Source organism: Lucilia sericata, unplaced genomic scaffold (assembly GCF_015586225.1).
Source record: "Lucilia sericata isolate MDLA Ls3-8-SP2 unplaced genomic scaffold, ASM1558622v1 Contig000292F_arrow, whole genome shotgun sequence".
NCBI lineage: Eukaryota > Metazoa > Arthropoda > Insecta > Diptera > Calliphoridae > Lucilia > Lucilia sericata.
The window spans coordinates 389,480-415,000 of NW_023994317.1; the positions used below are offsets into that span (position 1 = coordinate 389,480).

The following is a 25,521-nucleotide window of genomic DNA, read 5'->3' on the forward strand; positions in this document are numbered from 1 at the left end:
GTAACGCACAATAATATTGGTCCTATACCTACCTTAAAGTATACCAATCGGCTTAGAATCATTTTCTGAGTCGATTTAGTTATGTCCGTCCGTCCAGAATTATGTTCAATAAACTCGTATCTCGACAAAAAGCTGCAAAACCTACTAGCCTTCTTGATCCTGATGAATTTTTTGATTAAAGGGCCTCATTTGACCCTCGCCCCTATACAAAGCTCCCTTCGAAATATGACTTAAATGTACACAATTTTATTCAACAAAAAGTGGCTAAAGTATATCTGAGACAACGTACAATTCAACTTAATTGCTTTATTATGAATACTAAATCACATTTTATTTTTATAACTATAACTTCTTACTTGTTTAATATAAATATGTACCTATATTACGAAAATGTTTAAATTCTTTATAGAGTTTTGTACACCAAACCTATTTTTTATCCCTGAAAAATATCTTGTATCATTTTATAAGATACAAGATATGTAAGGGATATCTTACATTGAAATGTAATGAGTTAAAATGCTAATAAAACCTCTTTTCACTTTTTCGTCGTTAGCATTTTAACACGGTGATGACATTGGAGGCAAGTACTTCCACGCTCACTTACAAATAGAGATTTAAAGAAGTACTTACAATTTGGCTTCCAAAAAAGTTGTTGTGTAAGTTGTTTTGTTTTTAATATGTAATAAAAAGAGCCAACGAAAATACCAATCAGGGACTTCGGTAAACGATATTTAGATTTGTTTATATGGAGTTGGACAGTAACTTTGTGGACTTTTGACAAAACCACTTATTTGAAAAAAGCGAATTTTACAAAATAGCAAAACAAACACTTTTAACATGACAAAAAACGTTCCAAATTTCGAAATAAGTTGATTTGATCTAGAATGCATAGACCTACCCCGACTTAACAGAAATATCCGCCTTTATGTTGTTATGTTGAATAAAAAATTTTAGTTTTTTGGGAACTTGGAACTTATGATAATGAACATGAGTCAACTTTTTTCAGGCAACTATTTGAAACATTTATTAAATTTTTTGCGTTGCCAACTTATATGGTTGTTGTCTTTACTATGTTTTTGTATTAGCATCAGTATTGTCACAATAATTTTGAATTTTGTTCAGTGTTACCATATGTCAAGTTTTCCCTTTTGTTTGCAAGTTTTTTTAAATCCAACATAGTTTTTAAGTGTTATTCCAATAAAAATAGGTTTTTGAAAATTTATACAATTTTTAAATTTTTTATTTTATTTATTCAATAAATAAGTTTAAATAAAAAACTCTTTTTACCATTAATTAAATAATATTTTATACCATTAATATGGGAGATATTCCTAAGAACTGTAAACATTCACCGGTACTGATGAACTTTAATATCTTAGATTAGACATTAGGGACGAAATGCACTTTTACGTTATTGTGGCCATTTTGTACATTGGTTCACCATATTAGGCCAAGTTTACGCATAATCGGTGCGAGGAGAAATCTTCGACTTTCTAGTCCCCAATGCTGGGCAGTTACAAATGTTTTTTTTCAGAGATTTCCTCTTGTAGTGCTCAAAATCTACATAGATTCATCATGACATTTCCAAGTATAAATTGATGGTATGTAAGACCACAGTGACCATAATGTAAGACCACAGTGAAAATAATTGCTAAAATAATATAAAAATCCCCAAAAGTAGGGGAAATTATAAAAAATACCCAATACAGAATATTACTTATTAATTAATATTAAGTTATATTAAATACTGATTTATATATGACAATTATTAAAATCCAGTTTTTATTCCAAAATATTTAAAAAATTTAATAACACAGCTGATTACTTATCCGCCGTTGAAAATTTTAGTGCCAACTGCCGCCGTCTTTTATTTTTATCGACGCAGGTCTCCCATGACATCTCAAAAAGTAGTGGTAGAAAAAAATCTAACAAAACTAATTTTTTACATAGTGAACAAAAAAACTTAATTTTTATTAATTATTCGTGAAAAAATTGGATAAAAACAATTTATTAAGTGAAGTTTGCAATATATACCAAAGTTTGGCTATAAAAACATTATCAAATAAGGTAATTTATAACTAAAATTTTGCACAAAAAGTTGTTGAAAATCTTGGTCTACAACAAAATGGAAACTCCCAAAGAAAAATCAAGAAAATGAGAATGTGTAATAAATCTCAATTGTTGCTATTTAATTTATTTAATAAACTTTTTTATTTTTCTTTTTGCTAATTGTACTACAATTTGTGTGTATTTTTAGGGCAACCTACTCTTATCTGAAATTAAGAAAATGTCCCAAGGTGCTGTTACTGCTGGCACACCATCAGCTCTACAAAATGGATTCAACAAAATTTTCATACAACGAGATTATAGTGAAGGTACTGCTGTTAAATTTCATACTAGATTACCCAGTGAATTGGAAGGTTTGGTAAGTGTTTGTATTTCATTTTTTAATATAATACATTCATTTATTTATAATATTGCATGAACAACACTTTTCTTATTGTTTTCGCATTCTAAATAGCTTAGTGGGTCGTAACTAAAAGTTCCGCACTGAACAAGTGTTTTTGTTTTTATTATTTAAATAATAACTTGTTGGCCCCGATCGACATATCCTTGAGGCGTAAATGAAAATATAGAATTCACCACTCTAACTCCAATAGTAAAGTGTTTTAGTAAATTTTAAAGGTTTTTTATATTTAATTTACATTTCATTTATTTGCCCTATCGGAACAGCATATCTTAAGTTTTTTGATTACGAACAAACATTACTTTTTTATTTATATATAAAGATAGAAGAAGTTATTTCAAGACTCAAAGTCCTAGAAAACTAGTTTGGAGTTTTTTCAGATTAACACATTCGAAATTGTACGGTTGTCGAACCATTCCTTTAAACAATGGTTTTTGTTCGAGTTTATCGAAGCTTCAGGTAAGCTTTAGAAACATATACATACATATGTACAGGTAATCAAAAAAGTCCTTGAAACTCAACAGTTAGGTATATCACAATTGTATTTTTTAAAACAATATCAAACTATCAGAAAAATTTTTATACACAGATTTGTACGCAACATGTTTTCTTTGATTTTTAAAATCATTCATACCATACGTATGTATATTGAAGAACTTTTTTAGAAACTGGATTGATTATACCATAGATATTAAATAATTAGAAATATTCGTTTGCATGCAGTCCTAAGCATTACTTTCAAGTAAATAAGTTATTTCTTAGGCTTGAGTATTAGGGTTTAGTTGTAAAATGAGCATTGTCATTGTATAGATTTTTCGGCTGTAAAATTACAATAAAGTAAAAAGTATTACACCAAATCCCAATTTTTGCTTTTAACCCAAGATTTATTAAGATTTATATACGCAGGGCAATAGAAAGTTCATAATATTCTTTGACTTATCATAAAAAATAATAATAAATGCCTAATAGAAATACAATTTCTACGCAACTAAGGATATTTGATAGGGTATTCAAATTTTTAAACTTTTTTCGATTAATGGCTCGAACAAACAAAAATTGATAATTTTCAAATAACGAATAAACCGAAATACATATTTCTATAAATTAACCGATTAATAAAATCTTACTACTTAACTGTGTTTCTTAAGTATTTCTAATGAGTTCTTTGGCAATACTTCATTGGAACGTATGAATTCTCTATATAGAAAAAAAATTATTTCTCATGAAAAGAAATAATTTCTAATATGTATTCAAAAATCAGTTTCATTTTATTCAACTAACATAAAACCTCAAATAATTATATGTCGAATTAACCGAGTAATACAAAACCACAAATAATTGAATTGCCTAGTTTCTGATCAGGTTTTAAAAGGTTTTAATTATCTTCATTTGAAAATTTGCTTTTTTTAATTTTTATACAAGCAGGTAGTTAGGTAGTTTGAAGAGGACATATACCAAACCCGAAGAAATACATCTAAGACCCCATTGGGCCTATTATGCGCTGTTTTATCAGTGTCTCTGGTGGAAATTACATTACATTCAATCTGACAGACTAGGACACTAACATCTAACCTACATCAGACATACTTATGTATGTATATACATATAAGCAAACATGAAAGAAGTCGTTTAAAAGGGACAAAACACGTCCGAAAATGTCTGGGCATATTAAAATGTATATACGGATTTATTTGCAGTTGTTAGCTTTAATTAAAATAGCCACGTATTTTTTAATTTTCCTTTAATTTATGAATTATGATTACTAATTAATAACTCATTTTCCCAGTACTCACTCGCTTTACATTGTAATTTTAATTTTCTAGTCGCATTTTCAAATTCATATAATGACCAATCAAGAATGCTTTAAAAAAAATAATTTTAATTTTCCTTTAATACATTAATTACTATTTCTGTCATTTATCACTCATTTTCACCTGCACACACTCGCTTTACATCGCACCCATGCAAAACTCTTTTTTTGTACCGTTAAAATAAAATTGACTTAAAAAAACACATTAATTACAGATTGAACGACATGTCTTTGAGTCTACAATAAATAGACTAAATGAATTTTTTGCGGAGGCCGAAAAAGGTTCATGCAGTACCTATTGCGAGGGCTGTATTGGTTGTATCACGGCATATTTGGTTTATATGTGCTCGGAAACGCACTATGAAAAAGTAAGATAACGAAACAATTTAAAAAATTAACTTAAAATAATTTAAATAATATACCTTTTAGACTCTGCGTAAAATATCTAAATATATAGCTTCCCAAAATGAACGCATTTATCATCCAAAAGGTTTACAAATTATTGATCCTACCTATCGTGGTTTACGTGTTATAGAAATAACAATTTTAGATCGTCCCGGACGAACGTGACTTCCGCTTTCACACTCAACCGAAGAGTTTTTTATGTAATACTTAAACAAAACGAAATAGTTAAACAATGGATCTTTATTTTCAACTAAGTTTAATTTAAAGGTGTTATTTTAAATATTTTCTTAAGAAATATTTCTTTGTTTGTTTAGTTATCAGGTAATTTTGAATTTTTTCATTTATAATTCAGCTGAATTTTAATATGGTTTGTTTTCTTTTTAAAGTTAGGTATTTCATTTAGAATTTCTTTAATATTTTCCTTATCTAGTAAATTATGAAAATTTTTGTCTATTAAATTGTATTGTCTTGAACTTCATAATTTTATCGTACTAGAACAAAGTTAATCATTTTATTCTTCTCCAGTACTTGCCAGGATTTTCAGTAAATCATTTAAGTATTCATTCTAACAAATCCTGTAAATCTGGCTAGTACTTAAGCAAACCAATTGCAAACAAAAAGTTTGATAGAAAAATTAAGTTTTAAATGAAACAGCAAAGAATAAAAAGAAAATATTTTGAAGCATGCAACTTTTATCATTAAAATAAAAATAAAATTAACAAATGACAAAGTCAACTTTTTAAGAAAACTTTAAAATAATCACATAATAATTAAAATCCCTTGAAATAAAAAATCCATTTGAAATATTGATAAAAAAAAATCCTTATTTTCATAGAAATGTAAGTTTAAATTTAAGCTTTTTGGTAAAACCTATAAATAAATATGCATTTTTTCATCCCAAAAATAAATATGTACACCTAAAAAAGTTAAAATAAATCTATAGTTGTATTAGTTTAATAATTAATTTATTAGTTCATATTACAAATTATATGTATGTAAAACTTAACACAATAACATTCATTTCCTTAAAATAAACATCGCAGTGAAATAATTGTAAAAACAATACAACGTGCTAAATAAAAACATCATCAACAACATCATCTCAATAAAATATATTTATTCATTTTTTGTATTAATTTCTTCTAAATTTAACAAACAACAATATAAAATATTGTAATAGTAATGATAATCTAGATGTTATAAGCTCTAAACAAATTACATTAGAATTGTCTATAAAAAAACTATAGAAAACTATATTCAAAGGTTTTACCAAAAAAAGTCATAAAGCTGGTAAAATATTTTGGGTAATAGTGAATTATGTGTAATAACCGAAATATAAAAAGTTTGTGAAATGATTTAAAAACTAAAATAGTATTAAATAAGAACTTATTACAAATCGTAAACATAAACAGAAAACCAACCATAGTCAGTAGAATGAATGAATAAAATATTTATTAAACAATTAATGTGTTATATAAAAGAGTTTTGAATTACAATAGATTTTATGCGTTGACAATCTTAAGTCAATCTATTTTTTGCAATTTTTTCATAGTACATCCTATAGAGATGTAAAGGTGAGTTATAGATTATTTAAGATTTTAAACTTGCTATTTTAATTAGGAAAATTAAAAATTAAGTAAACTGTAAGCGTTAATTATTCCTGCAAATAAATCTGTAAAGAACTGTTAGTCCGAAGATCTTGAGTGTTTACTATTGCTCTAAAATTTCCAATTTCTTTTAAATATTTTGTTTAAAATATTTTTTATATAATCCCTGTCGAATTTTCCGTTAACTGAAAACTAACTTATGGTTAACCACAAATAAGACCCAATTCTGTTTATCAATGCAATGTCATAGGAACGAGTCAGTACTCACTTTGCTTCAGTTTCAGCTAAACAGAAGTTACCTAATAGTGAGTTAGATTCTGGCGCATAAATTAAAGAGCAGCTATGAGTTAGTTCAGTAATTTTCTTATATTTTTATATAATATTTTTTAGAAATTTATTATTAAACGCTTATACATTAGTTGTGAAGCATATGCTGCAACATTTCCTATGTATGTATTATTATCATACATACATATATTTTCATAAACATTTCAGTTTTCATCATTAACAACAAATTTTGTTTCGATGATTATATTATGTTTGTTCACATACTTGTTTGGATTGCAACTTGCAAGTTTTTACAATAAGTCGTTCCCGTACTAAAAATTTCAATTTATTTTTTTTTTAAAGTGGCTTTATATGGGGGCTAGGGGTAAATATTAGTGTTTTTCTTTTCCCGGACTATTACATTTCCCGGGAAAACGGGATTCATTTTGAAATTTCCCGGGATCCCGGGAATTCCCGGCTAGAAGTTATTAAAAAATTTGAAGAATATAGCAGCTATTTAAATACAATTTCGTATTATTTTTAAGATATTTATAGTTTGATGGCAATCAAAATTAAATAAAAAGAGGTTAAGGGACACGATTTTTTTGTTATATACACGTCTGAAACATTTCTATATGAATGGTTTTTATTCCCTACACTGTAGTGTGAATTGTATTTGCTGATAAAGTTTGCCGTAAAGTATACCAATCAGCCCCGTCTATATAAACCACGTAGCAAAAAAAGTGTGAAAAAAGATATAGTATTTTCATCACAACTAGTAACCTGAAGTGCTTCAAATTCGGGTGAAAAACCTATGAACTTTACATTAGCGTATTATTGGAGGGATGTTGTTATTTCTAGAAGCAGTAAACATTCGATATTTGGATGTCAGAAATAAACCACATTCTTTCAATGACACGCTTATGTAAATTTCATTGGTTTTTCACCAAAATTTGATGTACATACTTCGAATATGTTATTTGTAGTGACTTCTCTTTCGTCACTTTTAACTGGGTTTTCATTTGTAAGGAAATATTTGGTTTTTAATCGCATTTTTAGATGTGATTAAGATGTCAATTATTTTTTTGCTGGGCATGCAATTAAACTACAGATGCCAATTTTGAAGATCATTTGATGAAATTTTGCAAATACTCCTTTTTACCCCAAAGACTAACCACATTTAAATTGGTTGATATGAATCTACCTACACCCAAATAACCGAACATACAAATTTGTTCTTTTTAGCTCATAATTTTATCAAAATATACCTCACACAATAACGGCAAATTCCAAAAAATAATAATATATTAGTAATTTGTTTTCTAGCTTTTAGCACCTTTTAATAATATATCTTTTCTGAATTTAACATTTCAAATCAATAAAACATTGCAAATCAAAATCAATCAAAATCAATTTATTGCAAACAACATTTTTTGTCAAAAATATCACTTAAAACTAAAGAAAATAAGTCCCGGGAATTTACGTGAAAAACACTAGTAAATATAGACCAAGCCCGATAACATTTTGTGAATAGATTTATATAATATTTATTTGTCCAAAATTCATTTATAATTGGTGATTATAAGTGAATTTTAGATATTCATGCCATTTTCTGAAGGGTTGTTAGGGTATGGGAGCTAGGGTCAAATGAGGCCCGATCTTTATGAAATTTGGCAAGGTCATTAAGGCTTGTATAAAACTTAGTTTTGCCGCTTTTTATCGATATACAGGTATATTTAACAATTATGAGCTCAAAAGCCATTTTCGGGGGTACTGTTGTATGGGGGCTAGATAAAATAGGATTCGTCCTTGGGCCAAATTTAATCCAATTATCTTGAAAATTGCGACCTGTACCTTGCGAACAAGGTTTACATGGACATACATACAGTAACATACAGACGGACATGGCTTAATCGACTCAGAAAACGATTCTAAGCCGATTAGTATACTTTAAGGTGGATATAGGACGAATATCTTTGTGTATTACAAACATCAGAACCAACCCAATATATCGTCCCCACTAAAGTGGTGTAGGGTATAATAATAGAGTAGATACAAAATGTATTGATACTTACTAAAAATAAGGATGGAAAATTGAAAGTCGTATGATCTTTTAAAATTGTTTTAAAAATTTCAAAACGATTGGATTTTTGAATTTACCCCACAGAAAATTTTCAGAGTACTCGGAATTGTAACCAATGTTGTGTGTCTTACTTTGTGTTACTTATAATTTGATTTACTTGTATATAAAATCTGGATATGAAGTTTCAATTTTTAATAATTTTTTTTTTGCATTACATCTTAATATACTTGTGATTAACATTGTATATGAGAACAGAAAATTAAAATATAAAAAATCAAGTGTGCTGTAATTTAATCAACAAAAAATTTTTCATTTATTGAAAAATATTTTTTGGATCAACATTTTTTCAATGTTTAGATGAATTTTAAGCAAAATTTATTGCTTAAAATTAGGATCATGATCTAGCGATAATTGGAATGGCCTTATACTTATGAATGAATTTGTAGATACATGTATTTGGGTAGCATTTTTTAAAAAATATACATTTTTAGATACTTCTTAATACACATGTATTTAACCTAGAAAATTGTTGTAGATACTTTTTGATACACTTGTGTTCCAGCTAAAAAGGTTCTGTAGAAACAATTTTACTTACTAGGTATATCGGTAAGAATGTAGGAATAGCTACTTTTCCACACACAAGTATTTTATAAAAAAAGTATAATCTACACACAATATCGCAAACCAAGTATATCAGTTAGTGTGTCATTTTCAAGCGGTCATACCCTGTGTAAAGTAAGCCAGAATGTGTGTAAGTTTGTAAGCACTTTCGAATACAAAATAAGCAACACAATATCAATGTAGTAAGCTATAAATTTTCTGTGGGGTAAGTTTCATTTTATGATAGTGCACAGTGGGGCAGAATGGAAATTTTTTGGAAATAAATCTGGCATTTCTAAACGGCTGATCCGATCGGGATAAAATTTGGCGTGAGCGTAGCCAAGGAGTATTCGAGTTTAAGTTTTGAAGATGAACCCTGCAGATTCCCCAGGGACGGCGCTGTGGCGGCTCAAAGTAGGGTACCTACGACATGTAAAATTTTTAAACTCGTGCCATTTTTTTGTTTTTCACCCAAATACAAAGATTTTTATATTTTGTGAAAGCGCTCGACGAGATCTTGAAAAAAGATGCTTGGACATACTACTTATCTCTTATAATATCCGAGTTATAGGCATTTAAAAATTTAGTGATACAAAATTTACCATACCTTGGTCCGCCTTTTTTTGAATACCGGGCGTAATTTTGGACCAAATGGAGTCAATTCTTGTTAGTTAGACAACAAAATTTCCAATAATATACAAAAAATTTCAGATCAATATCATTTACAGATCCAAAAATATACGTTTTTTAATTTAAAAATTCAAAAAATTTTAGATTTTTGCCGTTTTTTTTCTAAAAATGTGTCTTAACTCTTTTATTAATAAAATAAAATTTTCTTTAAGAACATATAACAATTTTATAGTTTTCTAAAAGGTATTTTTACGCAGAACGCTTTGGAGTAAAAAACTTGTCCTATTTTTTGAAAATGTTGCCACTGCGTCCTTCCGAATATGACCTATTTTTTATCAAAACTTCAACTTTGGGCGACATGTTCTAAAATCCCAAAGCTGGGATCAGAAAACTGAAAGCAGTTTTGGAAACCTCAATATGTTTTCTATTTACTCCAAAAGTATTTTCCCAGCCCTGAAAGAAATGTGGACCCTATGGGCAAAAAAGTAAAAAATCCCATTTTTGGGATTTTCATTCCTATTTTTGGGAATTGCGGGATGCCCTTTGACCTTTTCAATTTTTTTTTGCATTTTCTTATTTGAAATAACAAATTTAACAAGCGTTGAAAATTTCATTGAGGTTTGTTCATAAATAAAGATTTTGTCATATATTACATATTTGTTTAATTTCTAAAACTAGGATTTATATCAAAATTTTAATAGGGTCGCAGATAGCTACAACAATTTAGTCCATATTTATCCCTTAATATCATTTTTTAGTTAGATATGGAAATTCTCGACCCTTTACAAAAAATTTCAAGCCAATATCTCAAATACATTCAAAAATATGTTCATTTAAACCTGTGTCCTTTAATTTCATCTTTTTCATATTTTAGTATTAAGTATGACAGAACATACATTTGGTGTTGAATAAAATATTTGGACAATTTTTAAAAATTATTTAGTTAATTATTTTATTAAAGACTATAACATTGTATATACAATAAAAAAATTATAATTTTATTATGAGCCACGCACAACAACACCTAAATCACCCCACACAAACCACCTTTCCCGCCCACCGAAACATAAAACACAATTTAATACAATATCATCAGTTAGTATAATAGCTATTTTTATTTGAACTGTTTATCTTAAACATAATACAATTAATTCTTACAACCTACTTATATAGTTAATTCCTAACACTACTTATTTTCTATAAAATAATCTGTCATATCGGTATACATATCCAGAAGGTAATATAAGTCCTTTAAATCTTCCTTGTTTTGAGATGATAGAGTTTCATAACAAATCCATCTTTTTCGCATAGTTGAAAAACAGGATCAGAAGATAGAAGTAAACTATTAAAAATATCTTCATTCTGTGATTGCCTGGAGCATTTTCTTGAGCTGAATAGTTGGACATGCTTAAAATCTCGATTCCTCGCTTCCTGGGCTTCTTCTGTTAACTCTCCAAGTGGAAGAATATTCGATTCAATTATTATTTGACCATGACACAATACTTTGTGTACTGTTGGTGTTAGTTCCCTCCATGGATACAGAGATACAAGTAATTTAGAAATTTCAGATGTATATTCCCCAAATCGATTTCCATTAATTTTATGTTTACTATTCAGTGCCATTAAAATAGTGTTAACTCTTCGAAGCAACTCCTTGTCGATTCCAGTTATTTTTGAAGTAATTTCAAAATCACGAAAAAACCTTCTCGCCGTATTACCGTCATTTGTACTACCGCAACTTGGAAGTGGTTTGTCGATGTTTAATCCCATCTGAACTTTAAATTCTTCTTGGATTCTGCTTTTTTCCGCAGCTCTCAGTTCTTTCAATTCTTCATTATTTTTTGTTGATTTAGTAAGATTCTCTGGCACACTTCTATATTTGTGGTCGTATGCTATGTGTAAAAAGTAATCCAAAAATCGTATTCTGGCATGAAGTGGTGAAATTCCGAAAGACAGGACTTCTTCATTAATACTTCTGCTTTTGTTTATATTTGAGAATTGCGACTTTTTCTCATTACATATTGAGCATCTCCAGAAGGAAGAAGTTTCTGTTATGGCATTGCTGACCTTTCCATCAATCATTGTTAAGCTTAGCTGATATGATACGTTAATAGAGAATTCCTTTATTTTTATGTAAGTGGGCTCCAGTGCATTTATTTCATCTTTTAAATATTCCACTAAATCTTTTGTTTCCTTAGTTGGTCTTCTGAAAATTTGACACAATTCTTGATGCTGTGTTTTCGAGCAAAGATGATATATCAATACAAGCTTCCACATCATTAACAGCAATAGGTGATGGTAGGATAGTTTTTTTTTCCTGGATCGCCTTGTATGATGGTAATATATTGTGTCCTTTTTCATGCAGAGCTTTCCTTAATATTTGGTACTTATTTCGACTGAGACCCAGTTCCAACATAAGCGCTATTGTTTCCTCTTCAGTAAAATTTGATTGTGATGTTGGAGTTGGTATACTTCCCACAATTCGCTTAAGTCGTTTTGGTGATGCATTAGGAAGAATAGTTGCAATATGTACGGCATCCATAGGTTGGTTTTCCTTTTTCAGCATTTCGTTAAATGTATCAGCAATTTCCTCATTTGAGATTGAAAAAAGTTTTTGTGTGACCCTCTTTTTTTTTTTGACCTTGAAAATAAGTCTTCGTATGACTTGCAAGGCGCTCCTGTTGATGTGTTGTAAGTTGAGATTTCCGTAGTAGTTTCCATCCAACTACAAAATTTTAATCGAAATTTCTTTTGATTTCCATCCACAGACTTACTTTTTACATCAAAAAGTTTTCAAATTTTGATATGCCTGTTTTGTCTACTTTTCTACTATATGTAGTTTTTATATAATTTGAAATGTCTTCAATTCTTTCTGGCCCTTTTGAAGATACACTCAATAAAACGGAACACAACTCTTCGTACTTTAATGTAATCTTCATTGTAGATTTATTAAATATGGTACTTAAAATCTGAGAAGTTTACTTATATACCAATTCTTGTCATTTCCGATACAGGTATTCCAAAGTAAAAAATTACGAATTGTCTACCTATTAACATTTAGGACTATATTACTATAACCTGTAATTCAGTCATTGATATTTCTTATTAGTGAATGAATCGAAATTATCATTACCTGTATATTTTTACCTACATGATCTTAAACGAAACAGAACGAAATGATCTGTCGAAAAAATCTAGGTAAAAAATAGTTATTAATTTTTGAAAATTTAAGTCCTAACCTTTCAATTATAAGGATAAGCAAACATACTTAAACTAAAATATGAAAAAGATGAAATTAAAGGACACAGGTTTAAATGAACATATTTTTGAATGTAATTGAGATATTGGCTTGAAATTTTTTGTAAAGGGTCGAGAATTTCGATATCTAACTAAAAATGATATTAAGGGATAAATATGGACTAAATTGTTGTAGCTATCTGCGACCCTATTAAAATTTTGATATAAATCATAGTTTTAGAAATTAAACAAATATGTAATATATGACAAAATCTTTATTTATGAACAAAACTCAATGAAATTTTCAACGCTTGTTAAATTTGTCATTTCAAATAAGAAAATGCAAAAAAAAAATATAAAAGGTCAAAGGGCATCCCGCAATTCCCAAAAATAGGAATGAAAATCCCAAAAATGGGATTTTTTACTTTTTTGCCCATAGGGTCCACATTTCTTTCAGGGCTGGGAAAATACTTTTGAAGTAAATAGAAAACATATTGGGGTTTCCAAAACTGCTTTCAGTTTTCTGATCCCAGCTTTGGGATTTTAGAACATGTCGCCCAAAGTTGAAGTTTTGATAAAAAATAGGTCATATTCGGAAGGACGCAGTGGCAACATTTTCAAAAAATAGGACAAGTTTTTTACTCCAAAGCGTTCTGCGTAAAGATACCTTTTAGAAAACTATAAAATTGTTATATGTTCTTAAAGAAAATTTTATTTTATTAATAAAAGAGTTAAGACACATTTTTAGAAAAAAAAACGGCAAAAATCTAAAATTTTTTGAATTTTTAAATTAAAAAACGTATATTTTTGGATCTGTAAATGATATTGATATGAAATTTTTTGTATATTATTGGAAATTTTGTTGTCTAACTAACAAGAAAAAATTGACTCCATTTGGTCCAAAATTACGCCCGGTATTCAAAAAAAGGCGGACCAAGGTATGGTAAATTTTGTATCACTAAATTTTTAAATGCCTATAACTCGGATATTATAAGAGATAAGTAGTATGTCCAAGCATCTTTTTTCAAGATCTCGTCGAGCGCTTTCACAAAATATAAAAATCTTTGTATTTGGGTGAAAAACAAAAAAATGGCACGAGTTTAAAAATTTTACATGTCGTAGGTACCCTACTTTGAGCCGCCACAGCGCGGCGGTTAAGGTTAACTCTTAAATTTGTTACACATATGGATGAAAATAATAGTGCTAGGTAAATTTTCTAAAAGATGTTGAGTTTTCCCTAATTAATTTGTCACTTAAAAAACATTAGGTAGGCATGTTATATATCAATGGAAAGGTAATTTTGTCTATTTTTCAACAAAACTGTATATAATTTTTGAAAATTAAAAAAATCGCGGAATACTTTTTTAAAAAAAAAATTAAAAAATGTTTTTTATTCAGTTTTTGCGAAGATACAAATTTTTCAAATTGCAATAAAAATTTTATTTATGAATATTTTTTGATGAAATTTTACAGTTAGGTAGATTTTTTTACTCAAAATCCAAAATTAAATAAAAATTTCGAATTTTCTTATTAGAAATCCCGGAATTCCCAAAAAAGTTTTTAAAAATCCCAAAAATGGGATTTTTTGGTTTTTTGCCTATTATATCCATACCAGGGGCGGGGTTATCGAAACCCGTTACAAAATGATTAAGAACATATTGGGTCATATAAAACAGGTCACTATAATTTGATATTGACTATGCGATTCGAGAATTTTTGCTCAAAATTGAATTTTCCATAAAAAATAGGGTATATGGTATAAACAATTTTTAGGTTTTGTTTCATTTATCGTATTTTATGTAAAGTCAGCTTTCCAAAAAGTATAAATTCTATATACATCTTCTTAGAAACTTTTTAGATAACTTAAAAAGAAAAAGATACTTTTTTCCCAAAAAAATGACAAAAAATCGCCTTTTTTTAATTTTTTTAAATTAAAATGCCTATAACTTTGGACTCAGTCATGATTTTTACATAATTCTTTCACTGCTTGATATATAAACTTGTTGTTAAGCGAATAAAAAAATGGCGAAAATCGGGAATATTTGGACCCGCTATTATCAAAAAAACTAAAGTAAGGACGGTAAAAATTTTAAAATTTTAATTTTCAAATGCGAATATCTCCTAAACTATAAGAGATAATTTACTGCTACGACGACATTTTTTATAGTGCTCGATGAGGAGATTCTATATACGATATTTTTTTAAATCGGAACTCAAATGAAGAAATAGGATCGTTTTAAAAATTTAACATAGCCGAGGTGTCCTAATTTGAGGACCCCCCGCCGGGCCCCTGGTTGGCCTATAAGGTCCAAATTCAAAACCTAAACTCGACAACACCTCCTCTTTGTGCATACCAAATTTCATTAAAATCGGATTAACCGTTTAGAAGTTACCGAATTATTTCTCTCTTTTTTTTTTCCTATACCACTGTGCGCCCGGCCGAAGGCCAACTGCTTCATAGAAAAAAAGTGGTATAAAAATAGTGTTTAATAATGATACTGCTCTTACTTTGTCTGATAATGTTGAACTAAAATAAAAAATAACTGTATTCTTGAGACTTCCCGTTATTGAAAATCTATGAAATTATTTTCCTGTGCTGTTAGACATTTAAAAATCTTTATTGGAAAATGTTAAATTTTTTCCGTTTACAACTTTTAATATTTACAGAAAGAGCTGTGTAATCCCACAGACATTTCGACCACTTCAAATTTTCAATACTGTCGATTTAGTTATAACTTGAAATGGATCCTTAAAGTAGGGCATGTCGGGTATTTTTGTTCAAAATTATAAATGTTGATGACTGAATAACTTTAGAACCAGTTATCAAATTTTAACAAATGATGTTTTGTTCTACAGGACTTCGATTACTCGTTTTTGACATTTCATTAAAATTACATAAAGTCCTGGCACAAGGACCATAAAGTGGTCCTTAATGATTTAAGAAAATTTTTACCGTTGTTTAAAAAATGTGTAAATAAAAACGAATTTCTTATAATTTTTAAGTGAGTAAACTTTATTCATTTCTTTGTCTTTTGATTTATTTAGTTTAAGTTTTTACAATATTTTCTATGCGTGAGACAATTTTCTAAATTAATATAAACAATAAAACTACCATTAATAAATTAAAAAATATAAAAAACAGTTTATATAATCTAATACTGAAGCAATATAGTTTTTTTTATTTATTTATTTATTGCTCAGAAAATGTACACAAAGGTTTTAGGTGGTAATAAAGAATTTATTTAATAAAATTGTGCATATTTAAATAAAATAGGTTATTATATATCGTGACCCTATATTCAAAAAGTGCGAACTCAATTTTGGGCAAAGTAAGTTTTTGATGCAAAAGGATTCCTCAATGCATGATCCACGTCTGGTATAAATTTGAAACCAAAAAAGTAATTTTTGCACTTTTAACAACAATTTTTGTTAATATGCTATCTCAAAGTTAAATTTTTATTGAAGAAAATAAGTGCTAACTTCCATACAAATTTTACAACATTTTTTAAAACTTCAAATTTATTTAAAATTTATTTTGTATATTAACAAGATGGACATGCTGAACACAAAACAGGTTAAGATTAATAAATTGAATGTATAGTTTTTAAGATATGATCATTTTTATATATTTGTATATAAAGCCAGTTTTATACTTTAAATAATGTTTTTCCGAAAATTGTAAAGTTATTTCAGAAAACGTTTATAACACTAAGATCTATAATATTCTATGGTTTCAATTTAGAATTCTGATTATAAAAAAGTCTTTAAATGTGCAAATTATGGAGTATTATGCAAAAAATATTGGTACTTTTTATATTCAAAAACTTTTCATAATTTAAAATATTTGTACTGAGAATAAGGAATAGTAAACAAGCAGATATGCCATGAGTTTTTCTACTTAAATGGTGTAAATGCATCTTATTGGACTTACTGGTTTGACTTATATCCCTTTAAAAAAAAAAAAACATTTCATAAAATTATAAAATAACGCATATTATTAGAAGAAATTTTTGTTCTATTCTTTGAACAAAACATGCTAACTTAGAACAAGTATTTGTTTTTTTGTCGACCAAAAAGTGCTATCTTAAATAAGTCGCTAAAATATGCAAAATATTAAAATTTTTTCATAGGTAAGAATTAGTAAGGATGTTAAAAACGTATTATGGAAGAAATATTTTCTTTTAGTGCAATATTTCACGAATTAAATAGTTTTTTTGCTTTCCTGAAAACTAGACATTATTGATTTAGCACTTTTTGAATATAGGGTATCGATATATTTTTTCAAATTGTATATACATGAGATGTAAAACAAAACTAGGTATTTTTCTTTATTAAATGATAATCTATTTTTTGCTAAACACTTTTAATCACTGTGCTTTATTTAGTCATTTCTATTATATATACGCACAGTTACAATTTCCTTGTCAAAATGTGTTTTTATACGTATTTCATTTGAGATTTTTCAAAATTTATTTTTTTCATAAAATTGACTTATATATGATTATTTTATATTTACTTTTTTACACATCAATTAATCATCTATATATTAGCATTTAATTATAATTATATTTGCTATAAATATCATTTATATTGCTATAGTTTTCATTTTTATAAGAAAAAAAATTAACTATTTATACATTTACTAATAATTTTGATTATTTTTTAAAAGTTTTGCTCTAATTTACTTAAATTTAAATTAAATTTATTATTCTTTGAGTTTCTATTTAGTTTGGGGTTTTTCAACTTTAGTAGTTTAATCTTTTATTTTATTTGTATTCGCATATAAGCAAGTTTTTGACTAGAATCAGTTTTTATTGTATGTATGTATTTGATTATACATATTAGGATTTTTACTACTTCTTATTTAACTCTACAAATATTTCAGCATAGGTTGCTTTACTAAATATTGAGATATTAGACATTGGTTAGTTTATTTACTTTGGTAATCGATTTTTATTTAGTATTGAGTTGTTTGTCATTTTTGAAAGATTAAAAACACAGTTTGGGGTTCAAAAAAATATTTAGATATCTAAAATAAAATTTGAAATCACTAGTTTCATGAATCTGAAGTGGTTCTGTTTACACTCGTTCTAAAAAAAGTTTCTTTTAGAAACAATTTTATAATTTTTCCTGGATGTATATTACGACATTCCAAGATCCATTGATGCCACTTACTAATGTTAAGAGGTTCTGTTTGCACTCATTCTATATCTAAGAAAGTTTCCTTTTTCTAAATACTAAAACTTTTCCTAGTTATATATTTAATTTGTTACTGAATGATGTAAATTAAAGAAACCATTTTCAATTTAATGGAAGTACCATAAAATCTCTATATACAAATATAGCTTTTTTAAACTAAAAACCAACATAGAAAACAGAATTGAAAGTTTTGAAATTTCAACACTTAATGTCATTCAGGAGATGTTGTTACAAATTTATTTGTAATCGTTCGCTAAATATGGATTAACATATAAATAAATTGATTACTTCCATACGCTGAAATTATTTAAGTTTTACTGTTTACTTTTAAAGTATTTAATAATTTTCTAAATTAACCACAAAATGTTCAGAACTTGTCTTCAGACAAGTGCTTTAAAATACACGATACTCACTTCCAATTAGAATTAGTAGATTTTTGTTTTCAAAATTTAAAATCTTACTTTAAATTCTAATTGGAAGGTTTTCGTCACAAGAGAGCACATAATTTTGAACGTTTTTTATTCTTATCGCTTGCCGATGTGGTGGTACACGATGATGATATTGATGATGAGGCTGACATTTGACCGGTAGAACCACTCGGTGGTTGTGACGGACTTGTCGGGCTTTTATCATCGAGATCTTCGCTGACATGAGTTTCTAGCAGCTTTAGAGAAGTTTTTGGCTTAACACCGTCCATGCTGTTGTACAGAGTTTTTGTGAGTTTCGACTTGACGGCTTTACCTATAGCGCCAGTTTTTTTCATGCTTAAACGCGAAGTGCCGCGGTGGTGTTCCGGTGTAGAGGTCTCATCACTGTGCGGCTGTTGATGGCAATTTAAGGTGGTCACCGTAAATTCTATATCTTTTATATCTTCCTCAGCACAGGCTTTCGATACAAAACAAAAAATATTTTTTTGTTATTATATATTATCAACTATATACCTTAAATACTCACCAGCAAATTCTTCGACTGGTTTGTCAATAGTATCATGATCAATCCATGTTAAACCCATTTCTACCTTTTCCGCTAAATCTTGCCAATTACGGCGATTTTCTAAAGTTCCCTCATATAAGGGCGTTATCCAAGGAAAAGTATCACACAGTACTCGATATAACGGCAAACATATTACATCGATAAAACCCACTTGCATTTTTGGTAATTCATCCTTACGTTCTCTATCCATCATAGCCACAGGTTGTGTATTTAATTGTAATTTTTCTAAATCACCCTGATCAAAGAACTCATCAGCTACTAATTTTGCAACACGATGTTGCACTTCCCAAGGTTTTGCTATAGCACTAACATCACAGGCCGTCATCATCATGCCACATAATACTACAAATACAAAATAAAAAATATTTTTTTTTTTAAATATTTATTACAATTGTTTATAGTTTGTGGTTTTAACTTACATTCTTTTTTCTCTTCACTTTGCCAATCGAATTCTCCATTTTCCACAAGTTCTAAAAAGGCATTACGCTTTTTGAAATATACTGCCAAATCGGTGGAAAGTATAGCATTTTCTACAGTTTTCATTACGGCACGGTAATCTTCTGGTGATAGAGCCTATAAGTGTTAAAAAATTAAATTATTTTTACTTATCTATATAAATACATTTGGTTGTTAAAAAATGAATTCAGAGCTGCTGATACTTTATATTATAAACAAATTCCGAATATATATTTCGTGTAATGTCGCAATTTTGTTTTGTGTTAACTTAGACTCTCATCTATGGAAACAGTTCTTTATTAGCTTTTGACCATCGATAAAAATTGCGAAAATAACTAAATTCTCCCAGCAATATTGTAAAAAGCATACATTGTACATCATCGAAGAACAAGGTTAGACTTATTGGTTTTATCATTCCTAGATTCTTATTTTATTCTAAGACAATATAGCCATGTCCATTCGTCTGTTAAAAGCTCGGTAAGGTCCAAATGGAAAGTGCTAGGGCGCTGAAATCTTCCACAATTATTCTTTATAGGCAAGGTTTGTTTGTTGTTGATATTGAACCACTTTTTCATATACCTCCCAGATCATGTCTCCTGTACTGCATATGATTTTGTTTATTTAACCAATAATCATGATTATTCTCAATAATCATTTTATTATTATGATAAAATTCGACAAAAATGATTTGTTTAAAAACATTAACCAATTTTTCAAATTCGTTAGAAGTTGGTTCTTGACCCAAAGTAAGATTTAATAAGATCAGAATCGAATTAAAATAAAAACAAATTTTATAAATGCAAAATGATTTTATTACAAATATCGTTATTTAAGATTTTTTACAAATACGTGTATCAAGTTGTTAGATTTTGCTCTATTATTCTTTAGCCATGTTAATCTATTTAGCCCATACGGTTTCTGTTTTGATTATTTCTGTTAACACGTTTATTTTTATTAATCCTTTTGTTGTTATTCTTTCTCACTTGTTGTCCACCTTTTCTATTTTTTCCATTTGCAACTCCATTTCTTACTTGTCTTCCACCATTTCTATTTTTTCGATTTGCGCCTCCATTCCTTCTTATTGTGCGGATGGCTGTATATTTCAAGTTGGTTATAGTGACTTTTTTCTTTTTGGGTCCTGCAGGTAGTGCCGGTGGTGCGACAGTTGTAGTAGTTGTTGTAGTATCCGGAGATTGTGTAGTTTCTTCTTCAACAGCTGCACATATGGCAATATTAACTATACCCATAAAGGCAATAATAAGAAAGACCAAGGCAACTTTCATTTTAAAAATTTATTTAAATTCTTGTTAATAGTTTATGATCGAAAGTGGTTTTTGAATTGATATCAAAACTACGAAAAAAGCTTCCTTTTATAGTTAGAAATGGTAGTTTGTACGTTTGTCTATTTGATATTGTTAAAGTTGCCTATACATGTGTATAAAATGCAAATATTTGTGTTTTCATATTTTATGTTAGTTTAAATTTAATAAAATTCTACGCATGTTAAAAATAATATAAATACATATGTTGGTACTTTCCAATTAGAAAATATAAATAAAAAATACTTTGAAAATATGATACAATTATGTAGTACAAAAAAATTCTCGTGATATTGAAGGCCATATTTCTTTAAGTTAATTTATGGTTTTTAATTAAATTGACTAGATTGTAGTACAGTATCCTTAAATCAAAAAAAAAAAAAAAAAAAAAAAAATATATATATATATATATATAAAAATACTTGATATTGATTTTACTCGAAAGCTTGATAACCATAATGAATATTAGAAAAAATCGAACTAGGGGCATTTGTTCAGTTTTTTCTAATATTCATTATGATTATCAAAAATTGCAAAAATCAATGAAAACAAAGAATTCCGTACATGACACATTTTCTATATTAATAAATAGTTATGCATGTTCGTAATCAATGGACTTGATAAGGGATGTATCCAATAATACAAAAATTCAAACATATAGTTATTCGACGTGTCTCGAGGAGTGTTTGGCCACTTTCCTAAAGGTAACAATGTATACGTTAACGTTGTGATGTTATTTTCAACACATTTTTCGAATACAGAATTAGTTTTAAATGCAGTGATACTTTTTACACAAGACATCAAACGCATTGTCAATAAAAAGCATAGCAAACTTAAATAATGCAAAAAATTCGCATGTAGTATCCCCAAACCGTTCGGCGTTGGTAAGACAAACTTTCATGTTATCGGTCATTGAAAGTTGCGCCTCTTTAACACTAAATTTACATGAACTTTCAGAATTCACTTCAAAATATATTTTTTGTTTAGCTTTCTGCAGAACAAATTTTTAATTTTAATGGGTCATTCGAGTCCCTTTTGTAAACAGAGTAGAGCGACAGTGGTGTAATTGAAAAGGTCTTTCGAAAGCGCATTAGGAAATGTAAAGCAGGCTTCTGTAAAATTTTAAAATATTAACAAAAGGTGTAATTTTTCGAACAGTATACGGATTATTTTGACAATTTAGCCGAATTTTATTAAATTTCTATGTAATATATGTGAAGATTAATTTAATCTTCCAAATCAACAAAATTCGCCCTAAATATTTATTATTATCCTAGGCGGTTTGGTATTGAATCGTTTCACAACGTAATAAGTTATGAGTAAAAATTTCAGACTACCTCTTCAGACTACTACTTCCTAATTCTTTGAAGAAACTACCAAAGATATTTCGATGGGCAGTGATCAATTATGTTCAAAATTTTTACAATCGATCCAATATTTTTTCATAGTCACATACAAAGGTATATATATTCCCGAAAATTAGTTAATCATTAGTAACTCCCTCACTCTAACTCTACAGAAATCATATTACCAACGTAGATTTCAGTCGGTCCACAATTGGTCATAGCTCCCATATAAGGTCCACTCCAAAAATGACCTAAACGCAAATATTTCATTGACAAATAAAGCTATTGTGATAAAATTCGAGTTAAATATGTTTCGTGTACATCAAAATCATTCTACCAAATTTTTACGGATCGGTCCATTATTGGTCATAGCTCCCATATAAGGCCCACTTTCGAAAATCACATATTTCATTGTCAAATAAAGCTAAAATTCAACACCAACTAGTTTTGTCTAAATATGAATCACTCTACGAAATTTGTTCCCAACAGGCCCATGATTAGTCATAGCTCCCATATTAGGCCCATTTCTGAAAATCACTTAAACTCATATATTTCATTGAATTCTAAAGCTGTAGGGATAAAATTCTACTTGAATATGTTTTGTGTACGTACAAATATAGCTCCCATATAAGGTCCACTTCCGAAAACCACTTAAACGCATATATTTCATTGAATTCTATAGCTATAAGGATAAAATTTAACTTGAATATGTTTTGTGTACATATAAATCATGCTACCACTTTTTTCCCTGATCAATCCATTATTGGTCATAGCTCCCATATAAGGCCCACTTCCGAAATATATTTCATTGTCAAATAAAGTTATCTTTATAAAATTATACACAAATATGTTTTGTCTTGTTATAAGTAAATTAAATATAAAATATAAATAAATAGAAGAATTTATTTGTTTATTTATTTAGACAAGTATGTATGTCTAGATATTTGTATTTAATATTTGCCCTGATTAAATTAACTAAAATTAATAAACAAAAAAAAGTAACAAAACCATTTTATTTGAACAAATGTGTCTTAAATAAATTTAGTTAAACTAAAAATACTTACTTGAAATATATTATTTCCTTCCGAATTCAAAATCATAACACATTGATCGAAATGATGATGTTCCATAGTACTGGTAGTATACAATATGGCTAATGGAGATTCAGTTTTAGTTTGAAAAGCATTATTAGTGCCTCGATGATCTAAATCATGACACAAACATGCGACGAGCAAACCAAATATTTCCAAATCCTTCATAAAACGTTCCATGCGGCCAGTTTTCATCATGGCGAACATAGTCTGGGCCACATTGAGGGCATGGCGCCAATTGTGATATTTAACGGGACGGTAATTTTTGCGTACACTTAGGACCCAGCGACACAAAACATCGTAAGGTATTTGAAACATTTGCACCAGATTACATTGCAGGAACATGCGTACCACAGCACGGCAAGTGTCGTCATCACACAAATCGAAATCTGAAAAGATTTTTGCATTTTGACTGAATTGAAAACTTTCTATGCTTTATAATATTTTATACCCACCTATAAATTTAAAACTATATAAATTATATGTTTCTGCCGATTCTATGACATCCTGCACCAGTTTATCTGTCTGATCCTGTGCTGCAGTAGCATGATATGATAAACACTCCAGTGCCACTTTCTGTTTAGCCATTAATTTACAAGCATTTTCATACATCTGGGTATTGTGTATGCCAAGACCGCAAAATATGGCAAAGGCTTCAAATATTGAAGCATCCGAATCGGTAAAAGGTACACCAGTACCTTTGTTTATCAATTGAGCTACACCAATTACTGTCTTTTGAGCATTCACTATTGGCATACATAGTATTGCCTTAATGCAATCGATTTCATTTTCTGCCTTAATTTGATTATGTTCTAAAACCCATTCCCGGACATCGGCTATATTCACCGTATATCCGGTTGAAGCTACATATTGTGCAATTTGTGCCAAAGTTGAATTACTCAAGTCATCTACTGATGGCCGTGAAATATTTGCCGATTGGTTGGCGGCTCCCAATTCAAAAAGTACCGTAAATCGGGTGGACATTTTTTGCTAAAATATTAAAATTTTTAACTAGGTGAATATGTTGTATTGACATTTGCTGGTATTTGTTAAATGACTTACCTTTTCTTCAAAACTTTCAGTACTTTTAATGCTACGACTTAAACGTCTTTGGATTTCATTGGGCTTTTCAATAATTTTCTCTAAATGACTCTGAAATAAAATACGGATGTTTATAAGGTGAAAATAGATTAACAATGTTTGAATAATTACTGTAATACAAATTTTGAGAATGTAGGGTTAATTAATAAAGAGTTGAACAATGTTAATGTAATTGTTATAAATATGTTCAATTAATTTTCTTCTATTTTAAATAATTTATCTTTAATAAAGAAGTCTGTAGTAAATTTTAACTAAAATTTTAACTATTATAAAAATATAATCCTTACCGCCTCACAGCAATCCAAATCAACTAAAAACACAGAACACCGTTCACATTTTAATAGCTCCCTAGCTTCGGTCATTATTTTCGTCACCAAACATTCTAAATTATTTTGCTCCTCGAATATACTGCGCGCCAAATTTAATAAAATTTGATTACGCCTATACTCCTGGACGGACATTTCAAATAGTTGAGCATTCTGTATACCAATACCACAAAATGTTAAATATCTGCGAAATATTTCTACATCATGTTCATCGAATTCATTTGAGCCATTCGTTTTATTGATTATTTGTGCTACTCCAATGATATCACCCTCATAATTGCATATGGGCATCGATAGTATAGTGTTGGTTTTATAGCCTGTTTTTAAATCAATTTCACAATTAAAACGTGCATCCTTATATGCCTCTCGTATATTAATCATTTGTTTTGTTTGCGCCACCATACCGGCAATGCCAACACCAAATGGTATAATAATTTCTTCAGATCGAGCTTTTTTAACCGCATCTTTAAGGGCTGGAAAGAATATTAGAAAAATATTTATAATTACTACACATAAATATTAGCAATTTTTTACATTCGATATCGATCGAAATTTTAAACGAATTCAAAGGGTGATTTCGTTTG

At 28.6% G+C, this 25,521-nt stretch overlaps 2 protein-coding genes across 2 annotated transcripts; one reads left to right on the forward strand and one right to left on the reverse strand.

Annotated features, from left to right (window-relative positions):
* Positions 1–1,876: 1,876 nt before the first annotated feature.
* Positions 1,877–6,155, forward strand: LOC119603313 (golgin subfamily A member 7). The gene is made up of 4 exons (XM_037955317.1): positions 1,877–2,067; positions 2,258–2,425; positions 4,493–4,645; positions 4,707–6,155. The coding sequence occupies exons 2-4, from the start codon at positions 2,288–2,290 to the stop codon at positions 4,845–4,847; spliced, it is 432 nt and encodes a 143-aa protein (XP_037811245.1). The 5' UTR covers positions 1,877–2,067; positions 2,258–2,287; the 3' UTR covers positions 4,848–6,155.
* Positions 6,156–16,659: 10,504 nt separating this feature from the next.
* On the reverse strand, positions 16,660–25,410 carry LOC119603318 (cGMP-specific 3',5'-cyclic phosphodiesterase; the record flags this gene model as incomplete). Its single annotated transcript, XM_037955323.1, has 7 exons — positions 16,660–19,190; positions 19,260–19,640; positions 19,718–19,871; positions 23,484–23,899; positions 23,966–24,500; positions 24,573–24,662; positions 24,899–25,410. Coding segments are annotated over 7 exons (2,486 nt in total), but the record flags the coding sequence as incomplete, so codon positions are not given.
* Between the last annotated feature and the right edge of the window lie 111 nt (positions 25,411–25,521).

Excerpts from the sequence above, each read along its gene's own strand:
- LOC119603313 (XM_037955317.1), top strand. The coding sequence starts at position 2,288 with ATGTCCCAAGGTGCTGTTACTGCTGGCACACCATCAGCTCTACAAAAT. Across the intron at positions 2,426-4,492 it reads CCAGTGAATTGGAAGGTTTG|ATTGAACGACATGTCTTTGA; the intron begins GTAAGTGTTTGT and ends CATTAATTACAG. Across the intron at positions 4,646-4,706 it reads CGGAAACGCACTATGAAAAA|ACTCTGCGTAAAATATCTAA; the intron begins GTAAGATAACGA and ends TATACCTTTTAG.